The sequence below is a fragment of the Erpetoichthys calabaricus genome, chromosome 6 (genome assembly GCF_900747795.2).
Source record: "Erpetoichthys calabaricus chromosome 6, fErpCal1.3, whole genome shotgun sequence".
Lineage (NCBI taxonomy): Eukaryota > Metazoa > Chordata > Cladistia > Polypteriformes > Polypteridae > Erpetoichthys > Erpetoichthys calabaricus.
The window spans coordinates 140751439-140770574 of record NC_041399.2 but is presented as its reverse complement, the minus strand read 5'-3'; the positions used below and the strand labels follow the sequence as shown (position 1 = coordinate 140770574).

General features: G+C 35.7%; 1 protein-coding gene across 1 annotated transcript in view; it reads right to left on the bottom strand.

The window, feature by feature from the left end:
* Positions 1 to 19136, bottom strand: part of rreb1a (ras responsive element binding protein 1a) — a 151615-nt gene that overhangs the window by 36288 nt on the left and 96191 nt on the right. Inside the window, 3 exon segments of the mRNA XM_051929075.1 lie at positions 7965 to 8104; positions 9213 to 9293; positions 13406 to 13550. Of these exon segments, the coding sequence (XP_051785035.1) occupies positions 7965 to 8104; positions 9213 to 9293; positions 13406 to 13550 (366 nt within the window).

Here is a 19136-nt window from a genome sequence, read left to right as displayed (position 1 = left end):
GCATTGGAAATACAACTGAATAGCTTCATTGAGTTTCACAAATGAAGACACTGAGCTATTAGAATTTGAAGCATGAATAAGAGGACAGGGGAGGAAAAAAAACTACAGGAGAACTTTATGAAACTTTGCTCTGTTTTTTCATTGACAGGTCTACAAATAAATCTAGGAACAACAAAGACATATGTTTCATGTGTTTAAAATAATACCACACTGTTTAACTACAATTTAAATTAAATATTGTGCTTATCTTGTGGCTTCATGGGTGATTAACTCACCAAAAACACAGAAACTTGTATGTATCTGTCAAGGCTGGTACTATTTTTTTATATTTATCTATTAAACTTAACCTTTTCTATTAATTATAATACTTCTTACCCTCTTCAAACTGGATAAAAGAAATAACTGAAATGTATGTTTTCTTAAACTTACTATGAGAATGGGAAAGAAGCCATATAAATAACATGTATTACTGTTATTATTACTTTGGACATGGAATTATTTTCAATGCTAATCATTAATTTTCTGAAATCACTTCATGAATTAAAATGTTGTAGGATACTGCAGCCTAAAAGGCACAAACTAATATCAGACAGGATAGCTCTCTATTGTAAAGCATACCCTTACCCACACCTGCTAATTCTCATGTCAAAATAACTCTTAAAATTTTAGAATGTAATTATTGGTAGGGTGTTGTACTGTGTTAGCCATTATGAATGCAATGAGAAGTCAAGCAAGATGACAGATTTTATTGTAAGCTCTGGTTTCCCTTGACCCTAAACTTAGATTGGTTAAGAAATAAATGACTGAATGCTGTACTAAATCATTTTAGTAATATATGTGTAGATTGTGAAAAGTTACCTACATTTCCAACAAAGGTTAACTAGAGCCATTCAATTTAGTGGGTGACATCATTTGTTTTGATTTTCTTTGCTTAATGAAGATTTTCCCAGTTTTTTTTTTAATTTGTATGTTTGTTTTAAATAAAAATATAGTTGAAAGACCAAATATATGTGGAGAATGTATAGAATATGCATATCGTTAGTGGGAGAAGATGCAAAATCCACTTCAGAGCTTAAACCCCGGTCGATCTCTAACTGTTGTGCCACCCCTTCTTTAAAGCTGACAATGTATACACCCCTAGTATATTATGCCCATGAGCTATGCTAGCAATACGCAATATGTTTGCTTAGAATACCGATGTCTCACTAATAACCACCAAGATTTGGCTAGTTCTTACAAAGACAAACCTTAAGCAACCAACTGTATACATTTTAAGATCTAACGACCTTATGATTCAGACACATTTAACTAACCGATTATACTTGATAAGGATGAGGTTACTTAGCCATCAAAATATATACCAATCCGAAAAAATAGAAATGAAGGAAAATGTGTTCACTCTTCCTTGGCTCAATTGTGTCTAAGCCCTGCAGAACATGGTCATGGGAGCAAACTACAGTAGTGCTGACACTCTGTATTTGCTCCACAGTAGTTTCAAGTCAGTTTTTGCAAAAAAGTGATTAATGAACAGAAAAATGCAAAAACAAACCAAACTATTAAGAAACATGTTTGAAAATGGGCCCATAACATCAATAATTCAAATACAGTGTTGGTACCTTCAACAGAACATGGACTGAAACCAATCAATGACCATTGTGTCAACAGTCTTCTTAAATATGTCCCCATCACCATGAGTTCTATGTAACCAGCAGAAAACAAAACAGCCATAACATTTCACAGTAGTTTCCAGGAATCTTGGAAGCGGGGTGGTCGGGGGGTATTGAAGGTATTAAAAGTTTAAATTGGCTCCTGATGGAAACAGAAGAGCAACAGCATCCAGAAATGTTTCTACATAGAATATCTTGGATGTGTAGCAGAGAAAAGTCAGCGGTTACTAACAGTCGGGTCCAGATAGTGTTTTTTTACACAATTATAGAGAAAAGCCAAGCAAAATGACACCTTTTATTGGCTAACTAGAAAGATTACAATATGCAAGCTTTCGAGGCAACTCAGGCCCCTTCTTCAGGCAAGATGTAATCAATTGATTACATCTTGCCTGAAGAAGGGGCCTGAGTTGCCTCGAAAGCTTGCATATTGTAATCTTTCTAGTTAGCCAATAAAAGGTGTCATTTTGCTTGGCTTTTCTCTACATTCATAATGGCTAACACGGTACAACACCCTAGTTTTACACAATTATGAAATTTTATGCAGTTTTTTTAGTCAACTATTTTGGAAACAGTAATTGCTGCTGTTTTGTCTGTTAGTACCACCTTAAATTTACCTTCACAAAACCAACGTTGAATAGCATGTATAATAAGAACAGGTAACTAATCAACAAAATCTCCATGCTTACAAATAATCATAGATTTCCTCTGAGATTTGAATTCCTGAGAATGCTTGAAAGAAACACATTACATGTAAGGTTGCAATTATCCTACCAAAAAATGAAGAGCCAACAAGCAAGTAATTCAAATCAGACAAATCCATGTCATCCCACAATCTGAACATAAAATCAATCCTAAATAATATAAACACAACTTCGGGTGTAGCAACAAACACTCGGCATTATTGCTATAGTAAATCACAGAATTGCTGTAGCAGCATTATAGCAGTTCTACTAGTAATTGTTGCTACAGAATTCCCTTGCTGGTAGGTCTACTGACAAAATGATGGGCTATATGTTTAGGCCTGAAGAAATCAAATCATAAATAAGCATGTATCACAATTTTAAAGCTAGACACTTTTCTGGTTACACCCAAGAGGCATAACAACTGAACATATGTAATGAATACACAAGGAGACATTCATAACATGGACTCTTGAAACTTTATATTCACAAGACCAACTATGAAACTATGAATCACTTTAAATGCATCATTTAATTTGGACATTATACACAATGAGCAGTCAGAGACAAATAATCAGAGCATAGATTTTTCTCTCCCATCCCTGTCTCAATAAAGCAAAAGATTTTAAAAAAAAAACCATCCTTATTCCATTCCCTGGTGCCTCTTAACTACACGTATTCAATCTAACTTAAGGTCATCCAACTCAGACTACATACATCAAATGATCATTCCATTTCAGTTTTAAGTAGCCATTCATGGCTTGATTTTCTAATGTTTAAATAATTAGCTCAAATTGCTTAGTGTTTTCAACAATGACCAATTGAAAACTAAATGATAGTAATGAATTCCAAAAATACTGCTGTTTAAAAGTGGCTAGTAAAAGGATGTGACCTACTATGGCAATTCAATTTGTTTTCTAAGCTAACAATAATTACATAAAAATAGTGACCTGCAAAGTCTAGAACAGGGGTGGGCAGATTCAGTCCTGGAGGGCCACAGTGGCTGCAGGTTTTTGCTCCAACCCAATTGCTTAATAAGAAGCCCTTATTGCTCAAGTAACACTTCAGCTTCACATTAATTGTCTCTCTCGTTAAGATTTTGAACCCTTATTGCTTATTTTAGTCTTAAACAGCTGTATTCTTGGTTTTTAATTGCTCCTAATTAGCAATACCATGCAAATGACAAAAGAGACCAGCATTTCTCCATTTAGCTTGTTTTCATTTACACCTGTGTGTATTTATCACGCACTATTTGGTTTAATTAAATACTTGGAAGGAAAGTGAAGAGAAAAAAGTGAAGCACTGATAATTACTTGTCTGTTTTAGACTTCAAATCATTTGGATGATATCCTTAGAAAGGAAAATAAATCTAGGATATGAGAATGACCTGACATGGCAGCGTTAAAGCACTAGTAAGCCATGAAATTAAATAATTGACAAGGATTGGTTTTTAATTAAGCAACTGGGTTGGAACAAAAACCTGCAACCACTGCGGCCCTCCAGGACTGAATCTGCCCACCCCTGGTCTAGAAAATATACATTCAATAGTAAACACAGAAGAGCAAAAAATTGGTCTGGCAAAGATTATCTGTTACAGTTAAATTTAATAAAGAAAAAAAGAAATACATTATTTTGACATTCAAGAGGCTATTTTATGTAGACTTACCCAAATTACCCAATTACTGTACTAACCTTAATTTGTAACTTTTTGTTGTACACAGTATATAAGTCTTACTAAGAATAATGGGGATAGGCTTTTAAGCATTGGGACAACTGAGGAAATTTGGGGCAGGTTTAAAAGTGATTTAATGTAGAAGAAGCAGTTGGATGCAGTGGATAAATACAGGAGCTACAAAAACAAAGGTTTCCTTGAAACATATTTTTGGAAAACTATCATGTTATATAAAAATGACCAGGATGATCCAAGTAACTATAAGTCAGTAGGCTAAATATGCATCATAGAGTGGAATCAATTATTAAAGACAAAATATATTGTATTTATTTCAGACTACTTCAAACTAGAATGTGTTACTAATAATAATAATAATAATATTTCTTTGCATTTATATAGTGCTTTTCTCACTACTCAAAGCGCTCAGCAATTGCAGGTTAAGGGCCTTGCTTAAGGGCCCAACAGAGCAGAGTCTCTTTTGGCATTTACGGGATTCGAACCGGCAACCTTCCGATTGCCAGTGTAGATCCCTAGCCTCAGAGCCACCACTCCGCCTTTTGTTAATTTCATTAATACCAAAGCAGCTGAAACCGAGTAACAACCCCCCCTCTGTTACTTAACTGACCAGATCGATATCCAAGAAGTTTCATTGACTTGATGCTATACTCTGATTAAAAAGTGTTCCTTTAATTTTTTTGAGCAGTATATTACTAAATGCAGATGACATGTTACTATACATATTAAACCCACAAAATTATGTGCCTGTAGCCCTAACAACACTAGCAGAATTTCAAAAGCTATCTGGAGTCAAAATTAATTTGAATAAAAGTGTGCTTTTTCCAGAGAATTCTCTAGCAAACAACATTAGATTTGACATCTTCCCTTTAATCATAGCAGATCAGTTTAAATACCTAGGAGTAAACATCACAAGTAAATATAAATTTTGCTGTCTGCATGGAAAAGCTTAAACAAGACGTGCATAGATGGTCTACCTTCCATCTCACTTTAGCAGGGAGAATTAACACTGTAAAGATGAATATTCTTTCTAAGCTACTGTTTCTATTTCACAACATCCCCATATACATTATATATACATATACATTAACAAATCTTTTTAAGAAATTATAGTCAATCATAATCTAATTTATTTGGAATTCAAAACACCCACACATCAGGGCGACCCTAAAACGAATTAAAGTAGAAAGTGGCATGGCTCTACCTTACTTTCAATGTTATTACTGGGCAGCAAATATACAAGCTATAAGAAACTGGACATTGAGACAAATAGATGAACACACACAAGCTTGGTCCACAATAGAAATAAAATCCTGCAGTACTTCTTTATATTCCTTGCTTTGTACCCTAGTAAATATAATTTATCATCAATATACTAACAAACCAATTGTACTTCATTCACTCAGAATATGGAACCAATGCAGGAAGCACTCCACAATAGAGAAGCTTTTATCTGTGCACCTCTACATGATAACCACCTTTATCTACCCTCTAAAACATATACCGTTTTTAATGCTTGGAAAACGTATAGGATTAAATCATTTAAAGATTTGTGCATAGATAATATCTTTGCATACTACAAACAATTAACACTCCAAATTTAGCTTCCCATCAACAAAATTTTTCCACTATTTCCAAATTAGAAACTCTGCTAAATGAAATCTGTACAATTTTCCTTATCTCCCACCTATTTCTATTCCAGAAGAAATATTGATCAGTCTTGAAAACTCAGACAGCATTTCCATAATATATCAAAACATGTTAAAGCCCTTTCCAAGATACCAGAATAGAGTGGGAAAAGGATCTCTTACTCACATTTCAGAAAAGGAGTGGAAGGCAGCCACGTACAGAATTCACTCTAGCTTCATATGCACAAAGCATACAATTATTCAACTTAAAATCTTTTACCAAGCACATCTATCTCGTTTAAAATTGTCCAAAAATGTTTCCAGGGCAAGATCCAACCTGCAAATTTTGCAGTCGTGGTCCAGCCTCACAGGGCCACATGTTTTGGGTTTGCACTAAGTTAACATCATACTGGACCAAAATCTTTAAAACCCTATCAGACAGCCTTGGTGTCACAATCACTCCTATCCCATTAACAGCAGGGTTTGGTGTACTTCTTAAAGGGGCAAACAAACTGTAATTGCCTTTACTTCAATACTAGCACGTGGACGCATCTTGCTCAACTGGAAGAATCCTAGTCCACCTCTTTTAAGTCAGCGGGTAACTGATGTTATATACTATTTGAAACTGGAAAAAAAAAAAATCCAATTTTCACTTAGAGGATTATGATGGTGTGGGTCGGCTCCTTGTTCCTTTTTCTATAATGGGGAGCCTCTTGAACCAGACACAATTGATAACGCAACCCGATGAGGACAAAACACACCCAGCAAGGGGATGGTGAACAGTGCAAGTAAAAAAACAAACAAAAACAAGTGCTCACAAATGCAGTGTCCAGCAAACAGTAAATAAATAAATAATCCATAAAATGAAGTGAAAGTGGAGGTAAAATTAATAATAATCAATAGAAAAAGCAGTTAAAAACGAGGTTAAAACAACACAGTGCAGGAAACTCATTAAAATCCACAAGCCCTGGTGCCTTTCTTTAAAACGGACGCGTCTCTGGGTTATCCTATCTGGACCTCGCAGCCCAGAGAGCCATCAACCAGCAGGTTCAGATCATGTATCCCGCCGACAATCCCACAGCACCCACGGGCAACCACCGAGCCCTGCTCCGCCTAAACCGACCCAGGCGCTCTGCACTTCCACTGCTGCCAATGGCTCCACCCGGTGAAAGTACCCTTGAGCACGATGGTTGCTCCTGCTCCCAAAACACTCAACAGGAGCGACCCACAGCCCCCTCTTGATTGTTGGCCACTCATTCCTCCTTGGGGCTCTATTCCCATCCACCTGCTTCCACTCTGTTCACTGGCTTGTTTTCTCTCTTTTTCCTCCTGCCTGCTTCTTTTCTTCAATCTCTTAGCTTTGCTCTTCTCTTGACTTTTTTCTTGACTCTCTCTCTCTTTTCTTTTTCTGTTTACCTTTTCTACACACCTCTTTATAGGTTGGGGAGCTGTTGCAGGTGCAATCACCTGATTGCCACCCTGGTTGATAATAAGGCAATTAGACTGCCCGCCTGTGCCGGCAAGGCAATGCATGGATGGCTGACCATCTCGCTCCTGCTCCACTCCCCAGCACGAGCGCTTTCATATTTATTTATTAAAAGTGGCGAATTTTCCTGGGCCGCAGACCCGCTATACCACAAGGATCTGTTCAAAACCTTTTTAAAAACCTGCCAGGGTGTAATCAATAACATTTTAGAATAAGTATTTATATTGTGGAAAAGGATTCTTTCCTCATTTTGACTCTTAAAAGTCTTACTCTGGCTGTTGGCCTTCCTCTTTTTTTTTGGGTGGGGGTTAAATTGAATTTAGTTTTTCTAAGTTTGACTTGAAAATGTAGTAATGGTTTTTTTTTTTTTTTTAATTATTATTTTGAAATACTCTAAAGACTGATCTCATAATTGATCAAAACTGTACAATATTCTCTGTATATAAATAAAGCATAATATGGTATTTTCACAACACAAGACACAACAAAAATCTATGTTTGACTGTCTTTCTAGATTTCAAATTAGCATTGAATTCTGCATATCGGCCAATGTTTCAGTTCTATAACAACACTTCACCACTTTTCTTGAAGGGAAAAAACTATATGGATTTGCTCTCACTTTTGTTTCTGAATCTGTGTCTTACTAAAAAGACAAAATTATAATGTTTACTTCCAAAAGTATGAAGCTTTTAAACCCACCGCTAAATGTCAAAACATTAAGCACAGGTACTGCAGACATTCCATGTAGTAGTATAGCCAGATTAAACACATTTTCAGAAGTAAAATCTGTTTTTAAATAGCATTAGAGCTGCTTACCTGAGCAGGGAATCTGGATGAGTTTCCATATGAGTGTCCAACCCATATTTGCATATGAATGTCTTGAAACAAATTGGGCAATGAAGCAGCTCCTCCTCAGTCTTCATTTCCTGCTCATTAGTGGGGCTTTCTTCATTCATCTTTAATACCACAAAATGTAAACATAATATCATCAGTGCTCTCCTGCCATACAGTATGTTTAGGGGAAAAGCAGAAGGTTTCAAACTTTTTTTTTTTTTTTTACCTAAAGTCACAGCAACATAAAATGTATACTTTAGTAATACAGTAAAGAGGAGCATTACAATAAAATATGAAAATTTGCAAACATTTAAATTTAATTTTAAATTTAAAAGTAATATTGAGAATTTGTCACAGATTTAAGTAGTGTGTTACAATATCGGATCTCAGCTGAAATGACATAGCAGGACTCTTGGAATGGTTCTATTAAACGATCCTGAGCTTTTAAATACTATCTGGAAACAACAGTGAATGATTAATGGTTTCTATATTTTTAACAGTTCTGATGAATCATACTTAACTGCTGATGTGACTGTATTAATAACACGTGATAAATTCATAAGATTGTTACAATGTCTATATCCTAGAACATGCAATTTGATGGATAACGCCTGTGTCACATTATGCATCTTCTATTCATCAGGTATGTCAGGTTTGCTGACCGTGGTTTCCGATCATGCCACCAGACCATGTCAACTTAAATGACTGAAAAATCGCTGCCAGGGTCACATTTACTGATTGAATGCTGATCTTCACGTGCGTTGTGCTTGTGCCTTTTTGTGACAGCCAGTTCTACCTGATGGTGCTCATGCTGTTAAAAGCTAAACCAAGTTCAGCCACAATCTCTGCCCCCCCCCTTTTTTTTTCTTTTTCCATTCTGTTGTGGCATGTAAAGAAGCTTCTCTGTCTTAAGTCTGAAGTTTTATTTGTGAGGTGCAGAACACCTGCATTCCTTGTTTACTATTGCTACGTTAAATGCATTGTACTTCCAAATGAGAATCAATTGGTTGTCAGCTCTAATGTACACAAACCCATTGCTCTGATTAAAAACAGCATACCACTGACTTGCTATTATGTGAATGAAGGCTGTGACTGAAGATCACTGGAAAGTTGCGCAATGTGACATAGCCTTAAAACAAGAAGAAACAGAGGCTAACCGTTTTTTGTTAGATGCAGAGCTATTGCATTTAAGGACACGGCAAATGGACATATGCCGTAAACATTACTTACTTGTATATTTGCCACAGAGTCATGAGAAGATGATGCAAAGGCTAGGTCATGTGGTCCAGTCATAGCAGCCATGACATTGACCTACAAAGTTGTTGCACAAAAGAAAAGAAAGACTTGGTTAGGCTATTTAGGTGGCAACTGTTTTCATTATTTTAAAGAATTTGTGAATAATCTGTGTGACAACTATATTGAATTAGCTTCTATTGTAGTAACTCTCTTAATATTGGCTAAAAATTGAACTATTTTCAAGCTATAAAACACTGAAATTAAGGACAAGGTGTACATAAATACATTATATAGCTCTTTTCTCAGTACTCAAAGTGTTCTCCGTGCAGGGAGGACACGGGATGCAAACTCATGATCTCCTTACTGCAAGGCAGTAGCGCTACCACTGCGCCACCTAGAAAAGGGTATGAATGTGAGGTTTGGCCCAATATACAATACGATACTGTATGAATTTTTATGTCTCTGTTACAAAGGGGAATTTATTTAAAACACGATTAAAGACTGAAGATCAGCCCCTTATACATGTGTATATATAATTTTTATACAGAGTTCAAAACCTGGTATATTTTAATATGAAACATTAGCAAAAGAAACAGTTTGTTTTCTCAGAATTTAACAACTTCACGTGATTTGCAGTACCTCAAAGAAACAGTTGAAATAACACCCCCCACCACCATTTTTGTTTTATATTATCTCAATTTATTTTTGCGTTTCCATTGAATGTATTGTATTCAACACTTTTACTGCCATCTCCCAATTCATTACTGCACTAGTTACAGTGGAATCAGAAAGTACACAGACTCCTTCACTTTCTGTCATCAGACCATAGAATCTTTTTCCCGATGCTCTCAGGGTACTTTAAATGGCATTTGCCAAACTTCAAATGGGCTGTGATAAATGCCCGGCTGATGGAGTGCTGCTGAGATGTCATCCTAATGACAGGTTTTTCCATCTCAGCAGAGAAGTTCAAAAGCTCTTTTACAGTGACCAATGGGGGTTCTTGGTCACCTCCCTAACCAAAGTCCTTCTTGTTCAGCTACTCTAGTAAGAGTTATGGTGGTTACAAATTTCTTCCAATTAATATTTATTGAGGACACTGTGCTCCCTAGGAACAATCAAAGGTTTAAAAATAAGTTTATACTCTTGCCCTGATCTATGCCTCACCACAGTTTTATTTCAGAAGCCTACACAGGGTTCCTTTAACTTCATGGCTTGATTTTTGTTCTAAAATGCAGTGTTAACTGTGGGATCTTATGTATACTAGTATACTGTATATAAACTATGTCCAATCAACTCACTTTGCCATAGGTGGACTTTAATCAAGTTCTAGGCACATCTCAAAGATAATGAAAGTAAAATGGATGTATCTGACAACAATTTGGAATGCCAACTACAAAGGGTCTGAATACTTGTATACATGAGAGATTTCAGAGCTTTTGATTTTTAGTAAATTTTCTAACCTTTGTAAAAACATGTTTTCACTTTGTCATTATTTGTTACTGAGTGTAGATTGATGAACAAAAATGGAAAAGTTATCCATGTGCAGAAAGTGAAGGGGGTCAAAATACTTTCTAAATCAATTGTATGTATTTGCAAAAACTTCCTTTTTCTTGTCTGTAACAATCTGTATAATGCAACTTTCACCAACAAAGTAGGCACTGTAGTCAGGCAACTCATATTTTGCATCCAGTGTTCTATCTTAATAGCTTCCTGAATCTCTTTTTTCTCTATGTTATAGGTAAGTACTTTACAAGTCTGACACAAGGAAAGCATCTGTAAGGGAGGGGGCGCTCTTGAAATTCTAAGGAGGGTCAAGATACTTCAGTGGTAATGGAACCATTGCAACTACCGAAAAAAAACAAAAAACTTGCTGTCACTTTTCAATACCATAGTGAAATAATACTGTACATCCTTATTAAAACTTGGCACTAAAAAAAAAAAAAAAAAATTTTGTTTTGCTAATTGATATTTTATTATCCTATTACTAACCTCTGCTCACAATGTAATATGGTTATATATCTCAACGGGTTCAAGCATCTCCAGGACAACATATTTATGAATGTATATAGGGCAGAGTGGTGGGTTTCTGGCTAAAGGATATGGGTTGGTAACTCGAAGGTTGCCGGTTCACCTACTGGCAGTGACAGAAGGAATGCTACTCTGTTGGGCCCTTGACCAAGGCCCTTAACCTGCAACTGCTCCAGGGGTGCTATACAAATAGCTGACCATGCGCTCTGACCCCAAAAACTCTGTGTATGTCTCTGGAGAGTAAATTGGGGTATGTAGAATATTAAGAAATTGTATATTGGGAATGAAGGATTAAAAATCACTAAGAAATGATAATGTAACGTGTTATACATTGAATATCATTATTCTAATTAGGAAACTCAACCTGCTAAATAAGAAATGTGACCTTAGACTGAAAAAATAAAATGAAAATTAATATGGTTTACCCAAAACTGATATATCCATGAACAATGACTAATTCACACACAAAGAAAAAACATGAAGGCTGCACTTTAATTTCCTCTTTGTAACAATACAGTAGCGGGGTGTGAAATAGATGAATGAGGACTTATTCTGCACAGCTGTCTCACTTTTGGTGTGAATTACTGGTTAGCGTGGTTGTCTGGTCACTGACAAAGTATGAATATTTTGAGAGCACAGGTTACATACATGGAAGTGTGTTTTGCAATCTGGTAATTCACTACAACTGTTATCTACTTTCACTTGCTGCCTTGGAATACAATGTGCAATGGACCAGCAAACATTTTATGGAATTTTGCTTAGCACAGGCATATTGCAGTGCGCGGCAAGTGCCTGGATGGCCTCTTCATATGCAGCAATGTGCTTTACCTTTAGGCATTATACTCCTTTACCTGTCATCCAGAGTAAAACCAAAAAAACAGCATAATTAACCCTACCAGTTCTAAACTCTTCCTCTTCTAATTCTTGCTCAATTTGTTCTTATGCTCATCACCACCAGGCAACATTGGTGGAGGTGATTTAGTCAGGCTTAGAATTAGATTTTGTGGATTTTATTAGCATTCAGAAGTAATTTTGGAAAAAATCAAATAAAAGTGCAGAAAATTGTGATACTGGGTTTTAAATATGTATTTTTTGCAAAAATTGGATCAAAAATTTCATATACTGCCGAGCCCTAAGTTGAGGGAAATGTGATAGGTCCTTAAAACAGTGACCAAGAACTGGAATCAAACCAATGTTTTTGGCACTATGAAGTAATTGAGCCTCTGAGCTGTCCTCACTCCATCTCAAATTTGGCTAAAATATTATACCACCTATAACACTCAAGGTCAGAATCCTTAATCCTTATTTGCAGCGTAGAAATGCAAATTTATTGAAATAACAAATAAGCGGTCAACTGTATGTATAAATATGTAAACAAACAATCAAACAAAATAACAACCTAAAAAATTCTTAACATGGTTACAGCCTGAGATTAACAGTGGTGCCCCAGAGGTGGGACAGATCAGCTATTGCATGGATGGGCCATGAGACGAAGTCCAAGAGCTTCTGAAATGCTGTTGGTTAGGTGGAAGTAATGCTTTTTTTTGACTGGTGAATTGATCGTTCCTCTATTTCCCACGGACTCGGGTGAGCTTGTCGAAGGACTTACTGTTCTGTATCATGGCACAGACTGACTGTGTATCTTTTATTGTGAAGATTTGATTGCTGTTAGGAATCAGCATCTGTTAGAACTCTTTGTTTCACCTGCCGGCACCAGGGGTTGGAACTGTGGACTTTTTTATAAGCTCTGTAAGGGGAACTGGGGGGGAGGAATATTCTTATTGTAAAAAGGTTTTTTTTTCTTCTGTCTTTTCTGGGTGTAATACACTCCTCAAGTGTTTATGGAGATTTATTAGTCTTTTTTTTGTTAACTATAAATGCTCCGACATCAGGGGTGACTAAACATTTTAAAATAAGGTGTATACGGGGGGCTTTACAGGGTGTGATATTACCATCTGCCGCCACTTTGGACAGGTTAGCGATAGCGATCGTCTCGGTTCAGCGTGGCGGGACGAATTTTTACACTGTACTAACTGATATAACTGGACCTTCCAAACTGGTATACATAACAATGACAGATGTTCCTTCTATAAGTAGATATTCTACTTTCAATGTGAGATACAGTATATATTCAAAACATTCTGTAACAAAGCACATACTTTCTTTTTTGGTGGCTCCTCCATCTTTTCACTTTCCCCTTCCTGACTGAATTTTCTCTTAGCTGGTAGCCTTCTCCGTCGGAGAAGGGATGGTGGGTTAGATGGAACAACGCTACTGGGATCCTTTTCATGAATCTTCATATGTCTGTAAAATATAGTTATTTAAAATTCTGCATGATTTGTATTAATTTTTATATACATATATATTTATACACACATACATTAGTATTTTGTTAGACAGTCAATATAGTGGAAATCAAAAGTAAAATTATTAAAACTGAATGAATCTGACATTATTTATCCTAAAATATCAATACGATTTTGCAATTCAACAATATTTAAGAAAAGAAAAAACAGATTACCCCGTGACCCTGTATAGTTAGGATATATCGGGTTGGATAATGGATGGATGGAAAAACAGATTATTTTTAAGGAATTTTTTTAAAAATAAAGTTTCAGCAATACCTTTACTATGTAAAGTGGCAGCCACAACACAAAAACATGTTTTTTTATCAGTATGGTAGTAATTCAATATTGATTAATTTGACAGTACATGTTTTGAACATGTGGAAATCATGCACACATCTCACAGAAATAAAGTCAGACTTCAATCAAACCTAGTAGGTAAGTACCATTACACAGCAATGCTGCTTAGTGTACTGCTTTGGCCCAGTACAGTATGCAAGTGGAGGCTATACTTAAGCAGTGGTAAAATTTCAATAGCTAAAAGGCAACAGAACAGCAGAAGCATCAGAAAAGGCCCTCATCCTGACAAATGTGTTCAGGAATGACTAGATGGCTGACAAGATAAAATTAGTCTGTATTCAAATGTTTTGCTTGTTTGTTTTTATAAAATATGTACATTAATGGCAAACCCTACTTAAGGATTTGTGGAAATGTTTTCAACCATAGTAACATGTTCAATGCAAAACATAGCTACACCTAAATATCAAGTGGCTATTACTGTGTGACTTGAGATATGCAAAACTGAAAAACAGATCATTATAAAAATGAATAAAAACAGCATGACTGTCCTATATTAGGACACACTTTCTCCTCAGTATTTGATTTTGAATGACTGGAATATTAGATTCATTCTATTTTTATTGCATAAAAAAATAATCTTCAAAGTTTTCCTAATGCTTCATATTATCACCTGTGCCACAACCCTATTAAGAGGCAGAAACTTTAATTGCCTTGCTACACCACTCTCTGTACTCATAACTCTTCTTAATTAGTGAACTGAATTAAAAAAAATGCATCTTACCTACCCCTTATTTGTTTTTGTTAGGTATAATCTGTGTACCGATTTTTGATTAAATTACGTTTTGGGCATCTATCCATTTTACTGTGGGTGCTTCCCTTAAAAAAAACATTGCATTAACAGCCACATCACACCATCGGCTTATCCAGTGGAAGTGGGCGTCCATGCCAGTAAATGTAAGGTTACAAAGCAAGAGGTATCCAAAAAAATTCAGATTAATGTGTGCTCCTTTTGAAAAAGTAATTTTCTCCCGTATAAATCCATTTTAGATTAATTAATAATAGAAATCTTTTTAAAACATTTCTAAAATATCTTTTGAAAAGACGACTTCTTCTTTCGGCTGCTCTCATTAGGGGTCACCACAGCGGATCATATTTTTCAAATGTTCCTGTCCTCTGCAGCTTGCTCTGTCACACCTACCACATCCATAACCCTCCTCTTGCCTGGCAGCTCTATCCTTAGCATCCTTCTCCCAATATATTCAGGATCTCTTCTCTGCAGATGTCCAAACCAACACAATCTTGCTTCTCTGGATTTGTCTCCAAACCATCCAACCTGAGCTGACACTCTAAATGTACTCATTCCTAATCCTATTCATCCTTGTCATACACAATGCAAATTTTAACTTTAACTCTGCCACCTTCATCTTAGTCTTCTGTCTTTTTGTTAGTGCCACTGCCTCCAATCCATATAACATAGCTGGACTTGCCAAGTTACTGTCTCAAGTTATCGTCTTGAAGACCTTCCTTTTCAATCTTGCTGGTACCCGTCTGTCACAAATCACTCCTTACCCTCTACTCCACTCCAACCTTCTGCACTGTTGATCCCATGTATTTAAACTCATCCACCTTCACCAACTCTATTCCCTGCATCCTCACCATTCCTCTGTTCTGTCTTGGTTCTACTGACCTTCATTCCTCTCCCCTCTACAGCATATCTCCACCTCTTCAGGGTCTCCTCAACCTGCTCCCTACTCTCATTACAGATCACAACATCATCTGCAAACATCATAGTCCACGAGAACTTCTGTCTGACCTCCTCTGTCAACTTGTACATCCTCAATCCTTTATGTAATCCCACTTCAACCTTAAATGCCACTCCTACTGCAGATCTCACCATGGTCTCACTTCGCTCGTACAACACCTTTTGGCCTTCTCTATACTTCTCCATCAACACCCTCAGAGCAGACATCACATCTGTAGTGCTCTTTCCCAACATGAAACCATACTGCTGCTCACTAATTTATAATAGTTCTCTGAAAAGACATACAGATTCTTTAGATGTTTAACCATGGGGAGAAACTAAAAAAAAAAAAGAACTGAATGCAATTATGCACTTGCATATTGGCATTAGGTGTCCCAGTTATGGTTTCAGCTCTCCATGCACACCAGTGAGCACTAGCTTGAAAGCACAGTCACCTTTATCAAGTGTGGAGGTGTGACTTTTAGAACACTCCACCAAAGCACGAATAAGCATGGTCAACTGTTCCACTTTACCTAGCATATTTTGTATAATACAGTATATTCACAATCTGAAATGTAGACACACATAACAGTGCTTTGCTAAATTAAAATTTACTGGAGAACACAATGTTGAATATGACACCAAATATTTGTGCATAAATCCCATGATCATTAAAAGCAACAAGTCAAATTAAGATCAGGTCAGGTCAGGTTCGGGAGCATGCACTGGTACAGCATGCTAAGAATTCTATCTTTTGAGAATAGCACATTTCCTGATGCTATGGCCATGTTTTCATATGTACTACTGTAATTAAATGTCTGTGTTTTCTAGGTATATTTTAATTGAAGATTTAGGCTACACCACATATTTACTTGATTTCCAAAATGTGAATGGCAATGGTCTATTTTGACTATTATGCTTCTATCATATAGAAGGGCATGACAACTTTTTAAATTATCCTTTTTGTTTATTCTATATGTTGAGGCTGTGGACTACAGGAAAAATCTTGCCAACTTAAGATGTTTTGTCATTTCCTTTGTATCATTAGGTTCTTACTTCATAACAGGTAGATGCAAAATGTTCCTCACATTCAAACAATTGCTTCAAGTACAGTAGGTTAACTCTAATATACCCCCAGAGGATCTTCCAGAAACAGGACACCACCCAAAAAGGCAGGTGCTTGTGGCAACAAGTCAGGTTGGACTTGCAACAGCTGCAAAGTAAATGGTGCCTTTATGAGAGAGCAAGGAAAAATGCACTTCTGAAAATGACACCAGTGCAAAACGTCCGTCACTGTGGGTATACATGCTGAAAAATGACAGGCTTAAGAAATGCATCTTTTGGCAAAATGTCCAGATCAGGATAGACAATTGCTCAGAATTTTCTGATGGAAGCCCTCACGTAGATATGAGAAACTGACTAGACCTTTTGCTAACTAGCTGAAACACATCACTAAAGAGGATGTTAATATAAACGGCTGCATTCTAATACACACACAGGAAATCATAGATGGAAATACAGAGTTTTAGTCATATAAGAATCAGAAGTTTAAAATATGGAAAACACCTGTTTGTGTGTTTAAACAAATCTATATCTTTGCATGTATGCATTATGTCATTAATAATTTGTAAAGTGTGGTCTGTGGACTTGTTGCAGTAGTTGAGCCTGCACTCAGTGATGAGTTTTTTTGATTCAGTTCTGTGGATGACTTAAACAACAGGCCAACCTTAATTTTCCATCCTTTTTTGTTATTTAACCAATACAACTAACACTTTGATTTCAACAGAAGTGAAACAGTTGAACATGAATGCAGTGAATATTAAAGAAGCTTTGATCATATTTCAAAAATGGGTTTATGCTTCTTAAAGAGACACTATCTTGAAATTTCCTCTATCTAAACAATTATGAAAAGTGTACAAACAGAAATATTTGAGGTTACAGGAAAACCAATGGGCAACAGATTCAGCTAACAACTGAATTCATGTTAATTACTGGATTCAAAGCTGGCAACTGTGTCATGGCAATAGAGGCTTACCAAAAATGCTGCACAGTTAAAAGTTAGTAAGAACACCCTATTAAAGTAAAAAGGAAAACCTTGCAAATTTCCTCTTAGCAGATAGGTGTCATACTCTTGTCTAATAATAAAAAGTACAATTTACAATATATGCAGATTTTGATTTGTAATAAGCACAAAATTAGTGCTTAAGAATGAATGTTTAAAAACATTAATATTGTAATTCCTAAGTGAATTGCTTCTACAAAAAACACAAAAAAAATATTTAAATTTTATTCCAAGCTAATACAAGACATCAAAAATGCATGAAGAAATTGGCAGAATTTATAAATGTATCCCACAAACCAGAATAAAAACAGAGCATACTGTACAAACTTGACTTACCAGACTGACAAATTTTTAATATTTCTTATAATTAAATTAAATTACTCAGAAATTAAATATCTGAGTATGTGTACTTATAGCCTAGGGTCTGTAACTCCAACTCCCCAAGAAAATTTATTTTTGCTTTTTTGCACTATTTTACAAATTGTTTTGCATTGTAGAATGTTAATATTAAGAAGCCTGTACATAAAAGTTAACCAATTGATTCATCTTGAAAATTTAATGAAAAAAAAAAACAAAACCAAAAACCATATATTCGTAACAACAGTTATGTTTGCTGGGAGTTGCTTATGAATAAAAGTATTTTTCTTTATTTTATTTAGCTTGCCTTTCATGTATTAGATACATTGCCAAGATGACTGCTAACAAAGCAATAACTGGATTTTTCACTATATTTGAATCAGGAATTCTTACTTCTGTTTCTGAAAACAATTTTTTTTATTTTTTTTTATTTTGGAGCAACAGGTGCTGTATCAGTGTAGAGAAACACTGTTAGCATCTATTTATTTCAGTGTCAAACAAAGAACACTAATCTGCTTATGCCTAATCACAGAGCTAGTGCTGCTTCTTTCGCTATGGCACTACCCTATAACAATTAATGGATGAAAAATAAGGAAAATCTGCCCCCTCTCCCTCTCTCTCTCGTTTAATTCACATTGATTTGCTACAATGACCTTAACACATTTACAGTATATTGCAGTCAACATTAAAACAGTCTTTTAACCACAGTGATAGCTGCTGATTCATTGTTGAAGCACACAGTTTGAAATTCAGTGGAATAACAAAGAGCAGCCATGGCCTACCGCAGCTTATGCTAAAATGGTGAAAAAATACTTTATTAGGTTTAATTAATTGTGTTAGGCTAACTGTGACAGTTTAGTTTATGCACTTTACTGATTATCTTAAATCTTTTAAAGGACCAAAAATATTTTACTAGTATGGAACATATATTCTAGTTGCTCATAAGTGAGATAGAGCACAATGTTAAATCTAAATTAATAATTAAGCAGCAGTAAATAAGGTATTGGTATACTATAGTATCATACAGTATAATGAAATTAAAACCTAATGACACTAGGGCACATCAAGCACTCAGCTTTACCAAC